This window comes from Physeter macrocephalus, chromosome 11 (genome assembly GCF_002837175.3).
Source record: "Physeter macrocephalus isolate SW-GA chromosome 11, ASM283717v5, whole genome shotgun sequence".
Taxonomy (NCBI): domain Eukaryota; kingdom Metazoa; phylum Chordata; class Mammalia; order Artiodactyla; family Physeteridae; genus Physeter; species Physeter macrocephalus.
Genome location: NC_041224.1, coordinates 104,910,075 through 104,934,020, shown reverse-complemented (window position 1 = coordinate 104,934,020; position 23,946 = coordinate 104,910,075). Strand labels below are relative to the sequence as shown.

The window sequence follows — 23,946 nt, the reverse complement described above, 5'->3', positions numbered from 1 at the left end:
TATTTTGGAAGATCATTATTGAACCACTGTTTCTTTTCTCTTCTTTTTAAAAATAAGTTATTTGAAATTCTTCTGAATGGAGAGTTGTCTATTCTTTCTTATTTATTTAATCATTTCTTTATATCAGTATGGACTCCACACATTTTATGCTTTGGGTTATAATTCAATACTACTTTATTTACTTTCTTTTGTAGCTCTAATTTTTCCAGTTTTGGCCACTGGGAGCTCTTTCAGTTGGCTCCTGTATCCCTTTGACATACCCCCATCATTTTTTTTTAGCATTTTCTTGCACTATAGCATTCTCCAGGCTCATCCTGTATGTTTCCAGCCCTAGTTCTAGAATCAGCCATTTCTCTAAGGAGCCCTATTTCCTTTCAATGGAGAATGGTATTAGAAACCAAGATCTGGGCTCTAGTTGTGCTTGTTGCTACTGGGGTGTCGTTTTTTGGGTCCTCCTGGCTGACGGAGCAGCAGAAATATGTGTGTTGTCCTAATCCATGTGTATACACATATCCATAAATATTTCCACATGTAACCATTTGTATCTATGTTAAGCTGAACATGAGTTGAGCATACAAATGTCTCTGACTCTCATTCATTCCCACAGGGATCTTCTATCTCCTCTGCTTGCTCATCTGTAACCTCCCACTCCAACAGTGAGAAACCTGGTTCACTTCCATTATATATGTATAATGGTTGCAGAATTATTAACACATATCCACATGGGAAAAACTTCATCAACTGAAGTGCTTATGTATAGTTCCTTTTGCCTTTGGTCTTTCAGACTGTACTCATTTCCAAAGTTTCTTAGGCCAGCACTTGATTCCCTACCTCTTCAGTGAGGCTGTTTTATATATGTATATTTTATACATTTAGAGTCTTCTGTCACATTCTGCCTATGTTCCTTATCCTTAACTCTTCCTTATAGCTTTTTTCCTATATTTTTCTACACTTTAATCACTCTCCAAATCACTCTTCAATAAACTTTCAAAAGTAACACTGGTACTAGTGTTCTAGTATCAAGTTCTAGAAAAGGCTTGGCAGAATTCCCAGGGAAGAGGTGAGCAGGAGAAATTTTGCCTGCGTCCCTAAATCAAGTAAGCTTGTTTAAAAATCACTGTTCATGTATATTTGGTGTCTGATCCCTAGAAGCCTCTAGATGTTTTTGAAACAAAACTGATTGTTGAAAGAAACTCACATTCACCCAAAATACGCTTTTCTTTTATATTTGGGTTAAGTGCTCCACAGGAAGTTCTGGAGATTAGGATGGGCTCTGCAGAGAGCAAATCAGAGGCTTGTCAGATCAGTTCAATGATCTTCATATGTATTTCACATGCTGTGAAACTTCAGATCAGTCACCTGTTCCTAGGTTTATCTCCCTATGTTCTTACAATCCTTGAGTAAAGCATGGATCAATATCTTCCTTAAAATCCTTCTTTTCAAGTCTTAGTCTTAGTCTTGTGTTTATTTTAGTAAGCAAATATGATCTGAGTGTGCCAGTTGGCTCAACATATAGATCTTAAAAAATCTTATATTACATCACAGAGCACCATGATATGGCTACTGATTTCACAGCAAATTCTGCCTGAGGACGTCCTCTACTCCTTTTCACTGTAGCTCGACCACTGTAGGCAATGAATAGAGAATGTTGTGAACAGAGAAGGATTGCTGTGAGATGTTCAACCTGAAATTTACCTGTTGATTTGACTGCCATTGCACTTAGTTTATGTGCTTCTGAAGTTACCTTTTCCATAGAGTGAATTTCTGACAAATTAGTAGGCTCTCATGAATTGTTTTAATCTCAAGGCTCAAGAGAATACCACTTGTCCCTTTATTCCTTCATTCTATCAATCATTTCTCCACTCCACTCTCCATGCTTACTGAACACCTCTGATGTGCCACACATGCTAAAAATGAAGAATTTTAAAACGAATAAGAAATTTTCTGTTGACAAAAAGATTTCAGTCTAGGAGGGAAAGCAAAATATTAACTAGATAAATGCAAATAAAGTGTGACACTGCTATTTGCAGGTCACAGTGGGGTTCCTAAACTACAGCTTCTCATAGAGTGTAGGTACTACTGATTTCTATTTATAGGTAAGGAATATTGTCAGTGCTATAGCTGGATACACAGTCCACATAGGCAGCCAAGTATTCTGTAGGGAATTAGAATATGGGAATGTTAAAAATGTTCTCTTTGTTTTCAGGCATGCACTCTATAGCACATACCTGGATGTATTCCGTAAGAGAATTGAAAATCTGCTTGGTAACCGCCAGGGCTTTGGAAAAATTGTGCTGTCCAGATTCATCAATGACGTCCTTCCCTGAATAATACCAGTAGAAGTCACTGATTGATTCCTAAGAACAAAAAAGGAGAGTTTAGTATTTCTCACATATCAGTCCGTGAAGCAAAACCCAATGTTCAGGAAGAGTACAAGAGCATCCTACATTTCTGTGACCACTTTGTTATGACAGGAGCCTGGGGCTCTGTGAAGAAGCACAGAGGTATCTGATCCCGAGCATCTTTTAAGTACAGATATTCCCCCTCCGCAGGAAAGAACGGATAGAAGAGAGGGCAGCGTTCAGCTGGACCTGGGTGACCATGTTATAGGACAATTTATTCACAATGAAAAATGTACGTTAAAGATAATATTGATCATCCAAATAATCATGATTGCAGCAGCAACATAACTGCTGACACCGTAAGTGCCGGGCGTTGTTCTGAGCACGTTACACGTATTAAACCTCTCCATCTTTACCACCATCCAATGAGACAGTACCACTCATTTTCAATGAGACGGGACTACTCGTTTTATAGATGAGGAAATTGGAACACAAGGAGGTTAAATAGACTGCTCCAGGTCATGAACTGGTGAGTGGCAGAGCCAGGCTGAGGAATCAGCAAAGAGAAGAGGGCATCCTTTTTTATGTTTGTGCAGATTTTCTTGACATTATTTGGATTTTCCTTCAAACAATTCAACCAGATGACGTGTCAACACTAAGAACTTGTGAACCCATCTTATTCCCCCTTTCTGTACCTCTTTTTCCTAGTGAAAGTCTGTTCCCATGCACAGGTTGCCTGGAGCACTGTGGCTAAGCTTACACTGGCAAAACTAAAGTGAATCAGCAGTTTATAACGGAAGATTTGGTAGTTAACCACCCCCCCGACTTCAGTCTTCAAACTCACATTTCGGTATTTGACTTCCCATAAGTGTGTGGACATAAGATTACAAGACCTTCCTTACTGGGGCTGGACTGTATCCTGGGCCGTCCCTGAGGCTGTGTAACTGTCTTTAGCTGCCGGAAGTGTATGTGAGGTGTGCTACCATCCAACGCCCACTCACCTGCAGACGCAGAAGGTAGTCCACGGTACTGATGATGACATTCACGGTGGTGGTGTTGCCCATCTGAGTCCGCAGGAAGTTCTGGAAATCTGAGAACACCAGGGTTGGGTCAGAGTCCATCCCTGCAGAGCAGGTGGCTCTAAGCTTCTTCTCGGCTGAGCTCAGAAGAGACTCACCATGTGAAAAGTCTTACAAGGGCACACTGTTTAGGTCCTGAAGGACAGAGCACTGCCCTGAGCCCTCCCGTCCCAGCGGCACCAGAAACTGGACTTAATGAGCCCCGAGGGACTTGACAGCAAGGGGTGGGTGTTTAGCTTCAACATCTGAAGATTCTGGAAGCAACTTAGCCTGGGTGGCACTAAATAACATTAGCCATGAAGTTAAAGGCCATGTCACATAGGGTTTCTTATTAAGGAATGGATTAACTGTTGTCCTTAAATTAGCAACTGGCTGTATTAAATGTGGCAACCTGAAATGAATAAAAATTTTGTACCTGAATGTTGTTGTCCCTTGACAAATCATATCTGTTCCACTTACCACTGTTATGTCCTTCACAAAGTAACTGTAGGAATCTAAAGAGATCTCGTGTAAACTCATCATTCTGGAGTACTTTTTCACCTTGAAAACACAGAATACTGGTGAGCATCTGTTTGGCTTTTCAACATAGAATACCTTCCACCACCCATGACTGCAAAAATGCTAAAGGAGCTGTGTCAGAACAGTGTGCAAAGGGAACTGTGGATGAATGCTGACAGACCCAATTAAAACTGGAACTGAGGCAACACCCAAAGCTAGAATTGTTAGCCTCGGGATGCATTTGGAAGGAAAACAACTAGGCAGTAATGATCCACAGTCCATAACACATGCTTTGGAAGATGGAAGACACCTCTTTAATTAAACAACAAACTGCTGAGTTAAACTCAACATGCAACCACCAAGCCGAAAATGTGTCTGTGCTGAGCCAATTAAATAAGATCCCTTAGGACTCACACACACGGTAGGAACTCAGGCCGGAAACTCAAACTTACCACGCTCACGAACAATGACTAGCCATAAGAGAAAAACAGAAGAATACAGAGTAAGAAAACCACAAACATCAAGACAGACTCTCTTTAGCTAATACGGGTTCTGTGAACACATCAGCCTGGACATGCTTCATCAAAACTACGGATGGAAACATCTTGCTGAAATGGAGCAAGTCCTTGGAGATTAAGCAGCAGTGAACAGGGGCTCTAACCAGAAATAGTTAACTAGGATTTTAATTGGAAACAGAGCAGCTTTCACCTTCATCAGTTACTTACGTGTTCCTTCCTCAGTAACCATCCCCAGGCCTTCAGCTTTATTCTGCCTCTCAAATGCATTCAAATCAAGGACACTTGTAACAGACGAAAGAAAACAAGGTTCAGGGCTACGCACACTGGGAAAATGGGTTTTTAACATCAATGAACCCGTCAACTCAGAATACCCTGTCCTTGCATTATCATAAATGCACCAACGTATTGTGGTGTGGTTGAGAGTCTGATGATTCCCTGGGTTTGTGCTAAGCAGTGTTGTCCAAGGATGCCTGGAGCTCACAGCCCTTGCCATGTGCAAGGACAGGGGTCAGAAACATGTATGGTGATTGTCACGGTTTGTCCAGTTTGAGTCCCTTCTTATGGATGAAGATTTGGAAAGGCTTTCCAAATCAAGAAGGAATAATCTGTTTCTAAGATTTCTTAAAGGGAAAGTTTACTTTAAACTGCACTAATTCATGTTCACCCTCCACATTTACCTACTTACTGTGAGAATCACAAGGAATTGTGGCTTTTAGTGCTTAGGATGAATACTGATGGAGAGAGCTACAAAGTTTCAGATTTTGAAGGGCCACACCCTTTTATTCTATCATTCAGGAGCCAAAAGTAGCCAAGATCACGCTTTCTAGAGGCAATGGTGTCCCTAAGTGTTCCTGAACCTGGGACAAGGTGGCTTTCTTTTCTGTCCTCACCTTCCACAACCTTCCCAGACACAGCCACCAACAAAGCCTGCTTAGCCAGGAACCTCTAGGACAACAGCAAAGCTATAATGAGAATAATGATCATGTGATTTCCAACTGGGGCTCACTCTATTTCTCTAATAGGGTCTAACTCCTTAGCCAATATGAAAGATTTTATAGAACATAAGACCACAAAGTCTCACAAGAATATAGACCTTAGAGAAGCTTATGGCTGAGTCCAGTAAGATTCTGCAAAACCTCCTCTTCCTTTTACCACTGGGCAAAGGAAATGACTGCTGGATTGGAGTCGGGGAAAAATCCAGCACCCCTTTTCCCCTTTTAGGGAGTCACATATGTTCTGTAATTTAGAGGAATTTTAAAGAGAAAGTGAAAATTCCTACCGCCATTATGTTGGTTTTCCCCAGACCCTGCTATTAAAAGGGTCTGCTTGATAAAACAAAACTATCCTTTGATTTTGGGAGGAGAATACGGAAACAGGACATTTGGACGTAGCTGCTTTGAAGCATCACTGCTGATTCAGGAGACAATCTGTGCAGTGGACATTTCTGACCCTTACTCCATCCTGAAATACCCATTTCAAATGTTCTGATTTCTTCAATGCTTAACTATTTTACAAATACATATTATTTTTATAATCAGCAAAAACCCATTAAAATACCTTAAAACTTCTGTTAGAACTCAGTTGGCCTCTAAGGGTATCTCACCTGTCCCTCTAAGCCATCATTATAAATTAGCTTAGCAATATTAAGTACTACAGACTACCAAGAGAACTCTTAGAAATTTAATTGAGAATATCATGAGCAATATGGGACTGAACTGCCTTGATTTTTGCCATCTTTGAATCCACATGTACTATTTCACCCTCAGTGAGTCAGGTCTGGCAATATTACATTTTCTTTTCCTGAGGGAGGTAATAAACGAACTGGCTGTCGGTGGGGGGAAAATGGAGCTGCGGACAAGGGATTGTACTGCAGCTCAAATATGCTCCGTACAACCCCAGGGTACAATTTTTACCCAATCCAATATGACTAGCAATATTACGAAGTCCACCAAAAAAAGAACATCCATCCTCCAAATTTTCAATTGGACTAACGTTCCAACTTTAAGAATTATTAATTGGAGGCAAACGAGCTAGATAATTATAACTTTGACTTCTTTCAGAATGACTTGCAGACGATTCAAAATACATATGAATCTCGGAGAATAAGCTGACACTTTTCTTAGAAAGATTGCTGGCTTGTTTCTGAATGAGCAAGTATGGTAACCTTACGACTTTTGGTTACCTACTGTTCATCTGTCAGAGGGTTCAGCCATGAGGGGAGGCTTACACAACTGGGTAATATAAATGGAAAGTTTCATGCTTTGTTTTTCAGACAATGTCAAAATGTTCCCACGTCAGGATGTGCCTCTGTCAAAATGGATGTGTCAAAATATGTACCCACAAAATATCTATTCAGGCTCAAAGAATTGTTAAGGATTAACAAAGTGCCTAGCGGGTCTAACGAACACATAGCCTTGAGTCATACTGAGGGATTCCTCTTCTTTTCCATTCTTTTCTAGTTCGACTTTTATGAGCATACATGTTTAAGAGAAACTCACACTCAGCTCCAAATAAAACAACATAAGAAAAAAGGAGGTAAGGGCGATTCAAACACCAAACAGGTGTTGGTAGGTGGGTGTGTGTGTGTGTGTGTGTGTGTGTGTGTGTGTGTGTGTGTGTGTGTGTGTGTGTGTGTGTGTGTGTATAGATTACGTTTTCCCCTCGAATGCTACTTGAAGGTAATCCTGAGGGCTGGAGGAACAATACCCATCCTCTTAGGTTTTGGAAGTAGGTACTCCTTTCTCAATAATTCCATGATAAGCCAGTTTATTCTGTGGCCCTCCCCCACCCCATTCCCCTTTCCCTGAATAGTGAAGAACTTTAAAAAAATGCTATGGGTGGTTTTCCCATATTTACCTGCAAGACTGCATAAGACCAGAAAGGCTTTGAAAGAACCCAGCATCCTTTTTCTCCTTTAGGTAATCTAGCATTTTCTGCAAGGGAGACACATTTAAAAAGGAAAAACAATGAAAACTATGGCACACGTCCTAACCCTCCTAATTGTGATGGACAGATGGCAGCCATGCAGGTACATCGAGTCCGATCCAGGATGGTGGTTTGTAACCCCGGGTAAGCATCGAGATACTCCACCTGTGGACTTAAACCTTCCGTGCGCCTGAGTGCCACCCTCCACTTATGGAACCAGAATATTTTAGGGCAGATGTTTTATTTTATAAAGGTCCACTGGTATTGACAGTATAGTGGATCTTTGACATTCATAGATTTACCGTTTGAAGCCTCTTCTATTTGGGAACAGGTGCCAGGACTGGGATGTAGTAATGTTTACAGTTGCTGAGGTATAATCTGAACAGCTCATGCAATGATTTTAACACACTGGAGCAAGGAGCTTACCTACTAATGAGCCTAGTTGAGAGCTCAGTATCTCTCTCACAATAAGACTTAGTTTCCTCTGTTCTCTGTTACTGGCAAGCCAGGAACTTTGTCTGACATAATAAGAATTTTGTTTCTTTGTTTTTTTTTTTTTTTTTTTTTTAAAAGGGCTCTGTAAGAAAGTCAACTGACGGAGTGGTGGTGGAAGAGAACAGAAAGTGAGGGGTGGCTTTGAAAATGGTAGTTCTTAATGAGAAATTTGTTTGTGATGAGTTAAAGCCTGGGAAAAATGATACACAATAATGGTAGCCATGGATTTGGAAATTCTCAAAGGCCCTGGGATATAACCCTTATGAATGCCAAAAGTCTTTGAAATTTCATTTTCCTGTGCACACAGATGCTTTTATTTTTAGCCAGAGCCTGGAGCACTCAGGAGACACCGGTGCATTTCTATCTTCTGTAGCCAGTTCCAATTCAGATTGCTGAATGAATTCCATGTGCCAGACACTCCATTTTGTATGTCTCTGTGTGTTCTCTCATTTAATGCATGATGGCAGGGGTTTTTATTTGCATTATTCACTGCTACACCCTCTACCCACAGAAGAGAGCCTGGCCCTAGTGCATAGTCAGCAATCACTAAACAGCTGTTAAATAAATGAATAAATGAATGAGTGAACAAACAATAGGTGTGTGGGGTTATGAACCTCACTTAACTGATCAGGCCCCTTGCTCACAGTAAGGCAGCTAGTAAGCGAAAGCGTCGAAATAAAAACCTAAGGCTTAGAAAACTTCCTCTAGAGCATATTTTTACAGAAAATCATCTAATGATGAAAAAAATGTAATGTTTTTCTTTTTGAACCCTAGGTGAGCCCTCTTTACTAAGCATGCGTTTGTCTAAAGACTCCTAGTCCTGGTTTTATCTGTGTTCCCAGTTACTCTGATATAACTGGTCACTAAGGACAAAACACCAGCAAAGGTGATGCTGGGTGGCCACCTCTGTAGCAGAGTCAACATCTCTTCCCTGAAGTGTGACAGCTGTCAAATGGAAATACCCCAGGAAGTCTGCACCACCTCCTGCAAGCCCCCATTACCTGCTGCACGCCAGCGTTGCCCCCATTCAGAATGGCGATCCCCAGCTTCAGAGTCTCCACCACCATGGGGCTCATCTCACCTGCCGTGGTAAAGATTCCATTGAATCACCAAGGAAACAGAGGGTAAATCACATCTACTGGGCTTTACCAGGACCCGTTAATAACGACGCCACGTCATGGTGTGACATCTCTGTGGTAGTTAAGGGGCCCATGTAGAAATCTCAGAAATCACCTTTGCTGGCGCTTATCATCTGGAGGACCATCTCTGCGGCTCCACGCTCATGCAGCCGAGCTTGCTGATAGAGGGTTTTCTGCTTTTCCATTTCTTTCTCCTAGAAAAAAAAAAAAAAAGCGGGAAAAGATTTGTTTACCCCCAGATAATTCACCATGGTCAGGTGAGTTGAGAGAACCTTTACTTGCCTAAGAAGGCAACAAACATAATTTTGAACGAAAGAGACCTTGGAAGTTTATTTTTAGATGCTGTCCAGCTTTCCAAAACTGTCCACCCATAATTTACTCACCTTTTGATGCTGAATTTTCTACTTTTCGTACTGAGAGGTAACACAGTCTGTTCCCCTGTGATACTATAATTATAGGAAGTGACCCCAGATTAAGATGTGCTTGTTTTCAATGTTCAGTCATACAGGAAAACCTGCTGAGGGCTCTGCTGGAGTTTATCTGTCGGAGTGTAGGAAACACCCACTTATCCAGAATGCTCAGACCACACTTAACTGAGACTCTACCAGGTATGAGATGCTAGAATGTCAAGGCTTTCCAGAACTGTAATTGTCTTCATTTGCTTTTACGGTTGTATACTTTGTCTATAAAACAGTACAAGTAAACTCATGTCGTTCTATCTTGAGAGATTCAGGGTCCTGCACTGCCTCAAAATTAAGTTTGTTATTAAGTACGTTTACAGAATAACGGTGCAAAAAACCATCCAGTGTCTCTACTGCTGTGAATTTTCACTTTTGAATGTTTGAATGTGCCCTTCTACGGCCCCTGTCACGACCACACTTGGGGAGATGTAGGAGATTTCCCAGAAGAGCAAACCTGTGGGGCCGTTTGCTGACTGACTGGATGCCTGCTACCTCTCATTAAGCCAAGAGACAGAGGGCAACCACAACTAATGTATTTGCCACCAGACACATGTGGTGGGTGAGCCATGTGGCTAATGTCTGCACCCACCCCTGAAGGCCCTCCTGCTGGCTTCAATCTTAGTGAGAACTTACTTCAAATGTTTTTTCCTTGTCTTCCTCCTCTTCTTCGTCTTCCCCACTCTGACAACTCTGAATTCCATGCAGCAGGGAGAGGAGGAGACAGACAATGAAATTAAAGGTAAGCCTTCTATGTATATGTATGGCTGATTCACCTTGTTATACAGCAGAAGCTAACACACCATTGTAGAGCAATTATACTCCAATAGAGGTGTTAACAAAACAAAACAAAACAAACGAAACAAAAAGGTGAGCCTTGTAAACAAGACTCTACTGTGTGAGGGCAGGGGACAGGATGTAATTCACAGGTACCTCAGGACCTCAGCACTCTGTAAAACCAAGAACATTTGGACCACTGCAGGCAACATTCAACTATAAAGGCCACCTTTGCAGTTACCAAGGGGTTCAGAAATGAGAAATGGGAACGCTGAGATCACATAGTCAATGGGGACCCATCTGGTTTAACCACAGACCTGAACTCTTCTACTTAGTAAAGTTCTGGTGTAAATCGAGAGACAAGAGCACAGGGCGCTGGTCTTTCTCAACAAGAACCAGGGGCTTGGACAAAAGATTAGGGAAACGCAGGCTGTGAGTCCCAAAGCGACCCCGTGGTGCAGCTGGTAGAGGAATGGGCACTCCTGTACCCCAACCTACCCCCTTGCTGCCCGACCTGAAGTTCTCCCATTTGAGAAGCAGAAGTTTGCTTAACCACTTGGCATTCCAGAGGCCACCGTTCCTCTATGTGACATAGAAACATCATCTCTGGTCACTCCATCTCTTCCAGAACACTAGGAACTTCCTCTAGTCTCTAAGCCTGTTTCCAAATGTACCGAACTTCCTTCACCTGCAGATGTGTCTGAACTGCTGGACCTGTTCTGAGCACTGAGTAAAAATGCAAGGATGATCTGGATGCCTAAGCCCTGATTAGCTGGCTTAGAAGTGTCATGAGAACCCAGCCACCAGACCCACTGTTTCTGCAGAGCTTCAAGGTTTCCGTAGGATGATGGGAGAGTGGTTTATTAATGCTGCCCGTATAGCACGTGAATTGTGCAAGGCCTGGAGCCCAGGCCATGACCCAGTCCCAGGCCTGCCGCTCACTGTGACAGTTTTCATGTGCCTGAAGAGGTCTAAGGGAAATAGAAAGACTGAGACAACGGGCAGAAAACCCACGTGTACCTTGGCCATCATGCTGGCATAGGAGGTGTACAAAGGGTCGTCTTCCAGTTTGCTGGAAAGAATGGAGGAAATATTTAGCAGGCTACCTTTGGACCCAGCAGAAAAGACCGAGTGCCATATCAATCTTCAATGTACTAGTGAATTAATTAGAAACTCCCTCCCTCACCCCGATTCTTAGAAACCACTGTGAAAATCTGAATCAGCATTGGCTTGACACGGAACTCAGGGATGAAGTTACAATTTCAGGCTGCTTCATCTTCAGACTCAGTGTCAGGCGTTATGATGAAAGGGCTTAGGTAGTTCCCCTAGAGGTTTCTTGATGGCCAAGAACAGAGCAGCAAGGAGGGCTGCTCAAACCTGGCATCCCCTCTGTGCACACTGCAACCTGCGGGAGGACGGTTTGGGGTCGACACAGCTGTGCCTGTGCCTGGGACGAGCAGGGCGCTTCGGCAGTGCTGACCTCCTCTCTGTGAGAGCATTGCGGCTAAAGTGGAGGATGATCTGATGAAGTGGGTCTGGCTGCTTTTCTGTCTCCTCCTCCTCCTCCTCTTCCACCTTGGGAGATTTCTACACAAACCAAGGCAGACAGGTTTTAGGCGTGGATTTCAGCACATGGCACACCACCGCATGCGAACAAAGGTAAAGCACCAGGCACAGAGCGCATCAACTCCAAGCACAAAGAGAAACCATGACGTCATACGTTTATTTCAGGACAGAAGCCCTACGGATGCAAGGTTTGGGAATGAAATATATGTATTTTTCAGCCAATTAAAGAAACACTGCAATTTGGGGGTTAAAACGAAATGAAAGGAAAAGCAAAAGCCTGACCGCAGGTGAGACACTACAGACCCCAGTCAGCAGAACTCTCATGCAAGCTCTGGGCACCCGCGGTCAGGAGGGAAGCCCTGGAGAGTCCCCGAGAGGCCGCATCTCTCCGTCAACACCTGACATTTCTTTTGGAGAGCTGGGTTGGGAACAGGTATGGGGCAAGAGTTACAAAGCACTGGGGCTGTTTTGGGGTCTATTACTATTCTAGACTCAACCCACTGAAACAGTTCTCTTTCCTGCCCTCACCCCTGACCCTGAAAATCTTGCTGTTCCTGAGAGATGCCATCCTGGAGCTGTAAGCCTTGCAGTTTCTCCTCTGAGTAAGCCTTTTCTCTATCTCCTTTTACAGAAAGGGAAATAGCAGCTGATGCCAGATGTATAAGTGGATTTTCCAGCAGTGGCAGAACCAGCAGGGTGGACCATGTTCAGTAATGGGTGAGAACTACGCAGGTTGTGGGCATGGTTCGGAAGAAGGGAGAGGGTTGAAATGATGTTCATTGTCAACTTCACACTAATCAAGAAACTGGGAAAACCAAGTGACTGTCTTTCTCACCGACAGGAATATATGAAAAGACTGAAGGGCATAAAGAGAAATGGAAAGAAAATGCGGGAGGAAGGATTAAAGGAAAAAAGCCAGGAAGAGGATAAGAAACAGAGGGAGATGGGGAAAGAGGAAGAGAATGTCTTCCACAGGGCAAGATTAACGGAGAGAAGTAGGGATGAGAGAAAAAGATAGATGGGAGAAATAGGGAGAAAGAGGAAAAGAACCAGGGCTTGGCCAAAGGAGAGAAGGGTGTATTTTCTTTCTGAACCAGGATGAAGCTCAGTGTTGCTATTGCAATAAGCTTTTCCCCTTGTGTGTTGTTTCAAGTAGTTTTAGAGCATGAAACCTGTTAAGAGACGAGGTGTGGCAAATCTTCAGAAGGGCCAAATATAGAACTGTGAGATGCAGGAAGGGCATTTAGATATGCCTTCCCCAAAGTGGAGCTACTGACCAGACACGCAGGGCTTTGGCTGGGGTGGCTGGCCTCCTGCAACCAAGGGTGCTCAAAACTTAACTTAGCGTGAACTTTCCGAGGCATGGCTGCACATCCCAAGCAACATTAGCTGTTAATGAGGAGGAGGATGATCACAGGACCAGCCCCTCCATGTGAAATTCATCCTCTGGCTCTTACGACCATTATTAGCAGGGTTTCCTCTGATAATTTATACAGTTAGCCCCTTTCAGATTTATGCACCCAATTCTTTGCGCATCTTTAACGGTTATAACGCACACACATGAATACAAAAATCCAATTCATTCGCACCCATATCTGCTCCCAGTTGAGTCAGTACTTACAGCCAAATCCTGTACTAGTTTCTCTTCAAAGGAATACTCCTCTGTTTCTATCCAAAATCTCTGATAGCCATGGAGGAAGAGGTTAATAGAGCGGTGCCTGAGCGGAAGGGGTGAGAGTGAGGTCAAGAGGGGTCCACGGGACACCTTGTTTTAGTTTGGGCGGTTAACGGTTAGTAAGCAGTTTTGTACAATTCTTATCTTCTGATTGGTCAGGGTAGCCAAGAGCACACCGTAAGCATTTATTTCAAAGAAACCAGAACCCTCTAACATGGCGGATCCTGAATATCTGGTTCAAGACCTGGAGGTCACCATAACCCTACTCTGGTCTCCTTGGGTCTTTATCATGGTTTCCCTATAATGAGAATTCATTAGGCCAAGGAACAGTCCTGAACCATCTGCTAAATATGGCAATTTGGTTATTCATTTTGGCCGATCACCTGTCCAGGTGATCCAATCTAAATCATGCTGATGGTGAGGGGGTTAGTCTCAGATATGCTGAAAGCCGCAAAGCGTGGCTTCTTTACAGGGCCTCTGAGGAACCACAGCTGAAGAGTTCCAGCTTCTACTCAGGAAGCAAAGCTTGGGCATGCTGCACAACTTCTGGGTGCTTCACAGGTTCTAGCTGTGGCCCTGGTATGTGGGAACACTGAATAAACTGGCACAAGCCACTCACTCCCTATAGGACAAGATTGACGTCTGGGAATATTAGCCACCGAAGAGCCAGTAAGTGGTTACCCAAATGTGAGGAGGAAAGGAGAGAAAAGGAAGGTCAAGACCAGAGTCATCAAGACCTGGTCATGGTTTCCAGTAGAACACAGCCCTTACCATCTTTCTTCAAAATCTGACCAATCAGAGTTTTTTAAAAAAATTGTACAAATTTGTGTTTTTATGGACATGTTAAATCATGATCAAGAAAGGAGGAGTGTGCAGAGAATGAGCGGGTCTCTCCACAGGTTACATTACCATTAAAATGAGTATAAGCCTGTCATACTGAGTTTTTTCATTAACCTTTTCCAGCCAAACCCGTTGAAAGGTGCTCAGGAAGAAATTGTTAATTTTGTGTCTGGGGAAAAGCATACAGGTTTTCTTTTAAAAACTCACATCAGAGAAACAGTTTCCATATGATAAAATGAATCCCTTTAGCCCTTTAGTTTGGAAGACTCCATGTAGTTTAGATCCTCATAAGATGGAGAAAAGGAGTGGTCTCCACCACTAGCTTCTTAGGTAGTTAGTGTTTATTGTTGTTATGAAATCTACATACAATCCTCCATGCGAGGGAGAAATGCAGGGCAACCCTCTAAAACAGCTGGGTTAGGGGCTGCGGTGGCCACGTTTCATCAAGGACACAGTGAATTCCTGGACTTACTACTATCCATACAGGGACAGAGTTGTTGAAGGAGCAACCAAAATATTAAAGGATGGTACTAACATTTTCAGTGGATTTAGAAAAAACTGCTTGTTTTTGAGAGATGTAATTGCCGCCTAGCTGGCCCTGGAGACATATGCTTAAAGCTGAGCCCTTCTGGAGGTCACATTAGCACATCAGGTATGGCTCTCTACCAGAGGGGAAAGCGAATGCCTTCTGATGTTTTACCACTTCTTGAAAACAGACAAAAATCCTAGGCATTTTTGCGTTTTCTACTGGACTATAAATTTCATTTGTCTGCCAGGACTTCAGCAGGCTTCATGCCCATGACTGCCTGACTTAATTTTTCAGCTTTTTCTTAATGAATTCTACTTGATTTGTGATGCCTCAACCTTTCCAGAGACACTAGTTTATTTTCTCCGGAGACCTGTAGGAGCAGGTGTGTGTCTCAGAGGCCATGATTCTCCACCATCTTCAAAGACCCTAACTAGGAGAGCTCAGTTGGCCAGCTGGCTCAGGACAGGGATATAGGACACTCTCGACAAATGATGGCCAAGATGCACAATTTGATGAAAGCAAAATGTCAAGCATAGGAATACTCTTTCATCTGCTATTCCAAAGGAACACATTTATTTACATGGGATTCAGAATTTACTTGGCCAAGTCCGTTTATTTTTCCTGACCAGGTGAGGATATTCCTATTGATTTGAAAGTTGATGAAGCAGTGGCTATTCAACTACCAGCTTTGTTTATGATCAGAGACTCAACCTTACTGACTGTGCAATTAGTTTGAGGATGGGAATGTTGCTGTATCACCAATGACACTGAGTCAGCCTCAGTGGTCGACTCTGGCCCAGTCTATACTGATACTCTGCCCTATGTTGACACAGCATGTGTTCACACACAATCCAGAAAAGCCTTCACATATATTTGACTTCAGATTATAGACTAAACATCCAGGTAAAGGCCTCATGCCCATGACTGGCCTCTTGGGCCATCTCTAACCAGTGCCCTTTCTTCATCTTGAAGGCAAGTACATCATGCTGAAGAAGTCTCAGGTTACATTTCTGTACTTGCTGAGGAAACATAATAATTTTGGTGTCATCAAGTACTTGAACATGGAAATAATGTTGTTTGATCTGTGGATGGAATTTGCGGTAAAGTATTTTAGAAAACAGTTCCCTTTTTCCAGGGTGCCTTTACAGCGGCACAAAGAATCCCACCAAGGTAAAACTAGAGAGCTTCCATCTGCTTACATGGCTGACTTTACAGTGCAAAATGGTGAGCTGAGGCAGGCTTGGGGGCACGAAGGAATCTCATCTATTTTCAGTTTTTATGCTTACCTTAGCAGGCCATTATACTACAGGCAGACTGCAATGGCTCTGTGGGTGAAGGACTCCAATCTCTACCTCTGGGATCACGAGGGTCAGGGCCAGAAGAGAGCACAGCTCTGGGAAGATACCTTAATTCTCATCTCTGACTCACATGCCAGGAGAAAACGACAGAATACTTGCCTGGGCAGGTTGTAGAGAGGGGCCATCCTGAAACAGGCCACCACTGCCCGTTTCCGCTGCTTTGATAGCAGTTTGTGCCAGACCGCCTTCTTGGACCTCAAAGGCTGTTCCACCTAAGAAGAAATCACATGGGTAGGTGCACACCAGGCTGATTGGGGTGGCAGAAGGTAGTCACCTGCAGCCCAGACTTCTCAACCCTAGAAGAATTTTGATTTCTCAACTGTAGTCAGCAAAACGTACCCAGCACTAAATGATTCAGTCTGTGCGAGTCTTACGTTTTCTTTCTTTTCCCAACTGCTTTCGGTGGCTTATTGCTTTACAAATGAGTAGGGCGCTTGGATGGGTCATTTGAACTAATGGGGAAAATTTGTAAAACACTGGGAATGTTAAGCATTGAGGAGTCTTGCTACAAGGAGGCACCAAGATGACACTTTGGGGGTAGGCCAGGATGATCCTTGCTCCTTGCTCTCTGTCTTACAAGGGTGCTCTTAACTAAGAGCTGAGTGTGGAGGAGTTTTACATTGTGCAGGGTAGTCTTCCTTCCTCAATCCTCAGGGTAGATGCTACTTACCTGCTCTAGGTGGAAGACAGCTGCTGAAATTCTCTGCACACGCTCCACTGTCTTTTCTGGGTTGGAAGGTTCTTCACTCTTCAAAACATCCTTGTATAGGTTCAGTTGCCACTTTACAGCTGGGTCATCGGACTGCAAATTGAAGCACGTACATGAAATGAGCAATCTCTTATACCTCTTGAACTGAGAAGGCCTTTTACTCCTAGCATGGTTCCATAGTATTCAAGAGTCTTTTCTATTAATTCCTCTCTCATTTTCTCTATTATCTTTTTCTGGAACAATGTAGATGCTTTGTAGGAACTTCTCATTCTAGCCTATATGTCTCTTAACCCTTCCGTCATATTTTCTACCCCTTTCTCTCTGCGCAGCCTTAAGATTTCCTTAAATCAATCTTCCAATTCATAAATTCTCTTTTCAGCTGTATCTACTATATTTTTTAACCTATAACTTGAATTTTTAATTTCAATGATTATTTTTAATTTTTAAAAATCACTGTGAGGTCTTTTTCAGTGCCGCCTCCCCTCTCCTTTTTAAAAAATAATGTCCAAGTCTTGCTTTATAGTTTACATTGCTGCCTTTATCTCTTTAAATATTTCAACCATACTTTAAAAATTCCTTTCTGTAGTTCCTTAGGCTTGAATTCTTCATTTCATTGCATTTTCTGACTCTCTAATGGTGGTGGATTTCCTTTCACACTGTATTTTTATGAGCTTGTATTCAGGAGGAGTTTTGTTGACTGGCATCTCAGCCCATATTCTAGCAGGTAGACACTCTCTAAGTGGTTTCATGGCTGTTTTTACAGAAGATTCATGGTTTTCACTGGTTCAAGGCCAGTTTTATGTACGTTTCTTGCTCTACGTTCATGCACAGCATGGGAAGTTAGGCCCCACACTCCCGTTCCAGGTTACTAAAAACCCCAGCCCCTATAATATATATATCTGGCAGGAGAGCTCTATGAGTTTTCCCAACTGCATCATCTTCTCTTCATTACTATGCTTTAGAGCACCTTCTTTTTTCTGGCACTTGGAATTTCTTTTTATTGCCTTTTTTGTAGTATATTTTACCCACCATTCCTACATATTTGGGATGGAAAGGAGAGGCTATTTGTGTCACTTTAATCTTCCATATTAGAGCACAATATAATGTATCTGAGGAAAGAGTTGTTCAGATGTGCAGGCTTGGAAAAATCTTAAATAGCCTTAAAATCAAAATTGGTCTTGATTTTGTTTGTTTTTTTGGGTTATATCAACTCAGGTACAAAGTTACTTTGTTTACAAATCTCTAGGGCTGGAAGTGCTAAAACTTCCCCCAGATGTCTGTTCCCCTCTTTAATAAACCTCACATTCAGTAAATTATGAGACCTAATCTAACCCCCCTGCTATGGCTTGATGCTCACACAGTGGGAGGTGGGAAGACATGTTTTACTGGGCCTCTCTGCAATAGCAAAGGAAAGAACAAAAATTAAGGGCCAAAAAATGAAAAATTAAGGGCAGAGAGTTAGTTCTACCAATTAAGCACAAGTACTCTGAGACTGTTTTTAGAACACATTTCAAAAAACATGAGTAAACTAAGTGGGTGTGTGGCACCCTGCGGCCAGAAGGAAGCCTGTGTGAGTTCTCATTGTCTTCCTGCTTCATCACCTTTTCCTGCAAGTGCAAGTTATTCCACAGATGTTCCTTCACCTCTTCGTCTGTGTCCTTCTGTGGAAAGAGACGTTGAATTTTATTCCTACAGGTCAATATGGAAATATAAAGCAGGGCGCAGGGATGCACTGAGGGCCAATGGACAGCTTTGCTGCGATCTTTATTACAAGGACAAAAGAATAGAAATGACAGAGATTCGTCCCAAAGGGCATGCGCTGACTCCCAAGTCAGCTGTAAAGACGATGGGGTGTTGGGACTTCCCTGGTGGCGCAGTGGTTAAGAATCCGCCTGCCAGTGCAGGGGACACGGGTTCGTGCCCTGGTCCAGGAAGATCCCACATGCTGCAAAGCAACTAAGCCCGTGCGCCACAACTACTGAGCCTGTGCTCTAGAGCCCATGAGCCACAACTACTGAAGCCCGTGCGCGTAGATCCCATGCTCCACAACAGGAGAAGCCACCACAATGAGAAGCCCACGCACTGAAACGAAGAGTAGCCCCCACTCGCCACAACTAGAGAAAGCCCGTGTGCAGCAACGAAGACCCAACGCAGCCAAAAACAAAATACAATAAAATAAATTTAAAAAGAGATATATATAAATGGTAAATTAAAAAGAAAAAAAAAGATGATGGCGTGTTGCCTCTGTGCACCTTGGCACCTCTGTGTCCATTGGTCTCCGGGGAAGAAGGACAAACCCTTTAGGGGCCGAGCACTGACCACCACCACCTGTATTACATGCTCCGCCAAAGCAGATGGGCGACTTACATAGCTGTACCGTGATTTTGCGAGGGAGATCAGCTCCTGATCGCCTGGGGTGCACATATTCAAACCAATGGGCAGCATTTTCTTGAGTGCAGCCACGATGAGGGAGGTCTGGATGGAATACAAGTCTCCCCTCCGCTTCGTCTTCTTCCGCTCCTGGTCCTGTCCTCCAGACTAGGAGATGAGGTTGAAACAAACGGGCTCAGTGACTCTGAAAGGCACCGCCTCACCTTGGAGGCAGCCTGCCTCCTGTGGCCCCATCAGTACAGGGTGGGCCTTGCTATTAAACATTTCAGAGGGCAGTAAAGGAGCATATGAAGCAAAGACAACCAGGTGGCCCTTCAAGACCGGCCCTGACCCTGAGCCCTCTCTTTGTGCGCATGCTCACGGAACCACGTGACCAGACACACACCACGGACACCCACGGCCTCTGTTCGCTGACATCTGGGCCAGATGAACAAACCGGTGTTTCTACTAAAAGAATGATTCGATAACCGACAAAATGACTGCAGAAAAGAACTGAGAATCCTGATGCTGGGCGGCAGTAAACAAGTGAAAGAGCATCTACCCTAGAATAACTGCTCGTGGCCAGGGCTGAAGCGAGCCTTTTGGAGCACCTGCACCCCACTCAGCCTCTGCTCAAGGCAGCACACGTTCCTGCAGGAAAAGGGGAACCCCCAAGTAGGTAGGGCTGCTTTGGGATCTGGCTGGGGCAGAGTTAGGAGAAACAGTGCAGACAAGGCAGGAGGGAACGCCCCAAGTCTGGGGGAGTCTGCCCTCTTTTGGCTATACTTTCTCACCCCTTTCTGGGAGGGTTCATCCAATGAAGTGGGAGGTTTGAGAGAAGAGGCCAATGCACTAGGCTATGGCAGCCCCAGGCAACCAACTGAGGACCCTCTGCACCCACAACATGAGGTGGGTATGGGTGGGCTCAACAAAACAAGGCTCTGTGGTGACCCGATTTTCCTGAGTCAGGTTCCAAGAGAGCAAAGCTGCCCACGTGGCACGTCATTTGCTGGACTCCGCCTCAGCTGAGTGGGCTCTTGCTGGAAGTGAGGAAGGGCTGGGTGGCCAGAGGCAGAGAATGAAGTCAGGGACCATGACAGGGGAGAATCGGGGCTCATTAAAGCTTTTGCTTTATGAGGTGCCTTCGAGTGTTTGCAGCATCCAGGTGGTCACGCTGTGGTTCACAGCAACCCAGACACATAAGGCTCTGGGAGCAGGGAAGAGGCCAGATGCCTCCTCTGGAACTGGCTTGTAAGACCTGGAGCCCTGGGCTGGAACACAATTTGTTTTATGAAGGATTGGCTTTCTGAGAGAAGATTAAGTAGGGTCAGAATTAACACTGCCTTGGGGCTGATCTCTTTAAATTACTTCCCAAAGTGTGAAGGAAGTTCATAATTATTAATGGACACTCTTAAAATAGTGGCGACTTCTTAAACCCAGCTTGTGGTGGCTAAACCTTCAGGTGGTTACACCACAGAAACCACAGTGAAATCCCTGGCTAGCAAAACCCAGACTGACCGAATACTGCCTGACAATTCTACTTGTGCCTGGTGCTCCAAAACAACAGGTCAGATCCAGGACAGCAGTGGGAGGTGGCAGTGAGAAACATGAGGAGGGAGGGGGATTGGAGGCAGACAGGCAAGATACAAAGTGTCTTATGTTCTAGACACATAGTGGAGGGCTGATTCACACAAAGACCTCAAGAGCTGTAGCATTTACCGAGCGCTTGCTGGGTTCCTTAGATGTTCTATCAGGCGGAGAATTCTAAAGGTTGTGCCTGATGCAGAACTCACTTAAAGTCTAAATTACCCTTGAAAATTGTAAGGGTAATTTGTGAAGTTCTATCCTCAGATTGTCCAGAGAGGACAGAACCTAGTTTTGTGAATATAAATTATGAGGTATTGTTACATATACATTACATATAAATGTAAGAGGTAAATAGTAACATGCAGTATACAATCAAGGAAATATGCAAAATAGAACTCTGTGGATTTGACACTCAATTTAAATAATTTCTTGCTCACTATTTCATTTGGCCAATCTCATGTTGTTCTAACTACAAATGCTAAATATATGATGTGGCTCCAAAGTGCCTGCTACTTAAATAAAGCATTTCTAATCCTCCCAACAAGGCTGAGATACCCAGTCAGTTTTGTAAAGGGGAACATGATGTTCAGAGCAGTTAAGTGATTTTTCCAAGGTCACACAGCAGTTAAGAGTCTGGGCCAACATCCAGACCGACATCTACCTGGCCATGGCTCCATTTTCCTTTTCTAACTAAGAGCTGCACGTGACCTGGCTCCTGCACATCTCCCTGTCTCTGCTACAGACCTGAGTGCAGAGGGCTTGGGACAAGTGGCAGCAGACACACATCAATGGAGGCATAGAGAAATATTTCCAAGCAATAACCTGTATAGGTTACTAGAAAATTGTCCCAGGGTTTATTCCACTGTGTGCACATTTTATGCAAAAGCTCATGGCTATTTCCAATCCTTGCTGCTGATTCCAAATCCTTGACTTTAGTCCTTGGAAAACTCTCTTTGACTCATAGGAGCCTTGCACGAAAGGCAGACATGTATAGTGTGGAAGGGCTGGGATCACTAACAGCAGATAAGAGGAGTGAGTCTCCCGAGCTCTCAGCCCCAGTCAGCGTCCCTATCTGTTAGTATGCTGGCTGCAGCTGGGGAAGGGAGCAGAGACAGCAAGGGGACCTCGGATAGGGCGAGGCTTGGCTGGCTTCCCTGGCTTCCCCATTCCGAGGGTGGGTAGGGCCTACATTCACTCTTTGACAGGCAGTTGTCTTCCCTGAAGCAGGCCTGGGGGACCTCCAGGTGGGAAAATCCATTCTGTACCACCCCCATGGTGATCAATCACAGTGCAGAGGGTGGCCAGAGCCTGGCACCTCTAATACTAGGACAGAAAAGACACGTCATGCATTTGACCTGTACCTTTACTTGCATGGCCTGTGTGGAAAGACAAGAGAAAAGAAACAAGGAGAAGTCAGTCAGTGAAAGCAGGGGTCCAAGACACAAGGCACCACATGTTAGTCACAGCTCTCTCACCCCCATTCCTCTGCCAGCATAATAGAAAACCAATGGCTCTGGAAGCCGGTTGAGCACAGCATGAAGAGCCGGTGGGAGGTTAGGATGGAGGTTAATTGGCTCAGAAGGACTTACACCCAGACCAAGCAGTGCATCCCTGGGGCAAGGTCATCAGAGACCAGCCTTCCAGAGTGTGTGACCCTCAGACCCTGGTGGTCTTCAGATCTGGCCACCCAAGTGAACTCTTAGATCTCATGCCTTCCCCCCCTCCCACCTCCCTCCTGGCACCTGGGTGGGATGCAATCTGTCATGTAACCAAAGACCCCAGTTTTCTTTTTTCCTTCCACCCACCACATTATCACCTCCAGAAGATCTGTGGTTACAAAGAGAGTAGGGAGAACTGAACTAAGGGGCCATGTATGTGCTTCCCCTAAAAAAAAGTTTCTAAAAAATGTACTCTAGGAATATCCAAGGTGGTTCAGGATCACCCCACAGACCAAAGGATGGGGAATCTCCCTTCTGTGCTGTGACCTTTAAATATACCTTAGGTCAAAGGCTCCTACACGCTATAGGTTCTAACTTTATTCTTTTCTTCACATACTGCTAGGATTAGTTAACTCAATGCATTTCCCTAATGCTGGAAATGCTTTTATTTATGTACATATGTATTTATCTATCGATCTATCTATTTATGCATCTTCTAAATGTTAGCTGAAACTTTTTATTTCTGAAACAGAAATCTAGACATTCCTATACCTTCAAAATCATTTCATTTCCCCACACTTTATCACCAATAGTTTATGACCAAATAGACAATTTATGTGTGAACTTTAAAAAAACAGAGACTCTTAAGGGAAAAGGAGTTGGAGGAGGACCCAGCACACGGTAGGTGGTGTGCTCTGTTGAGACAGCACGGGGGTGGGGGGGGAGGCTTCGGAACAAGGGGCAGAGCTGTGCCATCTGAAATGTTCATCCCCGCTCTGGGGGTAAGGGAAGTAGAGACCGGTCAACCCAACATTAGACGGTAGAGGGAAAGGTGAATGTCCAGAAGCCAGTCTGAGAATGAGAGAGCAAGAGGGAGAAGGAGAGTGAGACAGAGAGAAAGAGAGAGAGAGAGAGGCACCAAAGGAGGAGGGAGGGCAGTAAGAGAACAGGGAAGGGTAGAGGAGGGAAATGGTAGAGAGAAGAGGGGGAGGGGATGGGAGACAGAGAGATGAAGTGAATGGGGGAGGGGGGAGGGGGAAAGACAGGGAGAAGAAGGGAAAGAGGGAACAGGAAGGGAGAGAGAGAAGAGACGGGGGAGGGGGCGGAGGGAGAGAGCCCTTGAACTGCACAAGTGCAAGAGCAGAGGAAATACAAATGAAAGTGAAACAAGGTGGGGGGTGGAGGGAATGAGGGAGAGGCGAGTGAGCAGCTAGGCAGATGGGAAAAAGAAGCAAAGTCACACATGTCACTCTGAATACTCCTGACAATAACGACAATCAACTCTTCCCTGCCCTTTTTCTTTTTTTTTTTTTTTTTTTTTTTTTTTGCGGTGCACGCAGGCCTCTCACTGTTGTGGCCTCTCCCATTGAGGAGCACAGGCTCCGGATGCGCAGGCTCAGCGGCCATGGCTCACGGGCCCAGC

The 23,946-nt window shown here is 44.2% G+C and overlaps 1 protein-coding gene across 12 annotated transcripts in view; it reads right to left on the bottom strand.

Moving 5' to 3' along the window:
- Positions 1–23,946, bottom strand: part of RYR3 (ryanodine receptor 3) — a 570,442-nt gene that overhangs the window by 30,681 nt on the left and 515,815 nt on the right. For all 12 annotated transcript variants that reach the window (XM_055088336.1, XM_055088341.1, XM_055088340.1 and 9 more), the window contains 16 exons: positions 19,276–19,446; positions 18,510–18,569; positions 16,870–17,001; positions 16,299–16,411; positions 13,419–13,515; positions 11,712–11,818; positions 11,252–11,303; positions 10,091–10,147; positions 9,091–9,190; positions 8,859–8,938; positions 7,294–7,370; positions 4,645–4,718; positions 4,372–4,389; positions 3,881–3,961; positions 3,344–3,432; positions 2,229–2,357 (listed from right to left, as the gene is read on the bottom strand). In XM_055088336.1, the coding sequence (XP_054944311.1) occupies positions 2,229–2,357; positions 3,344–3,432; positions 3,881–3,961; positions 4,372–4,389; positions 4,645–4,718; positions 7,294–7,370; positions 8,859–8,938; positions 9,091–9,190; positions 10,091–10,147; positions 11,252–11,303; positions 11,712–11,818; positions 13,419–13,515; positions 16,299–16,411; positions 16,870–17,001; positions 18,510–18,569; positions 19,276–19,446 (1,437 nt within the window). The remainder of the gene's footprint in view (positions 1–2,228; positions 2,358–3,343; positions 3,433–3,880; positions 3,962–4,371; positions 4,390–4,644; positions 4,719–7,293; positions 7,371–8,858; positions 8,939–9,090; positions 9,191–10,090; positions 10,148–11,251; positions 11,304–11,711; positions 11,819–13,418; positions 13,516–16,298; positions 16,412–16,869; positions 17,002–18,509; positions 18,570–19,275; positions 19,447–23,946) is intronic.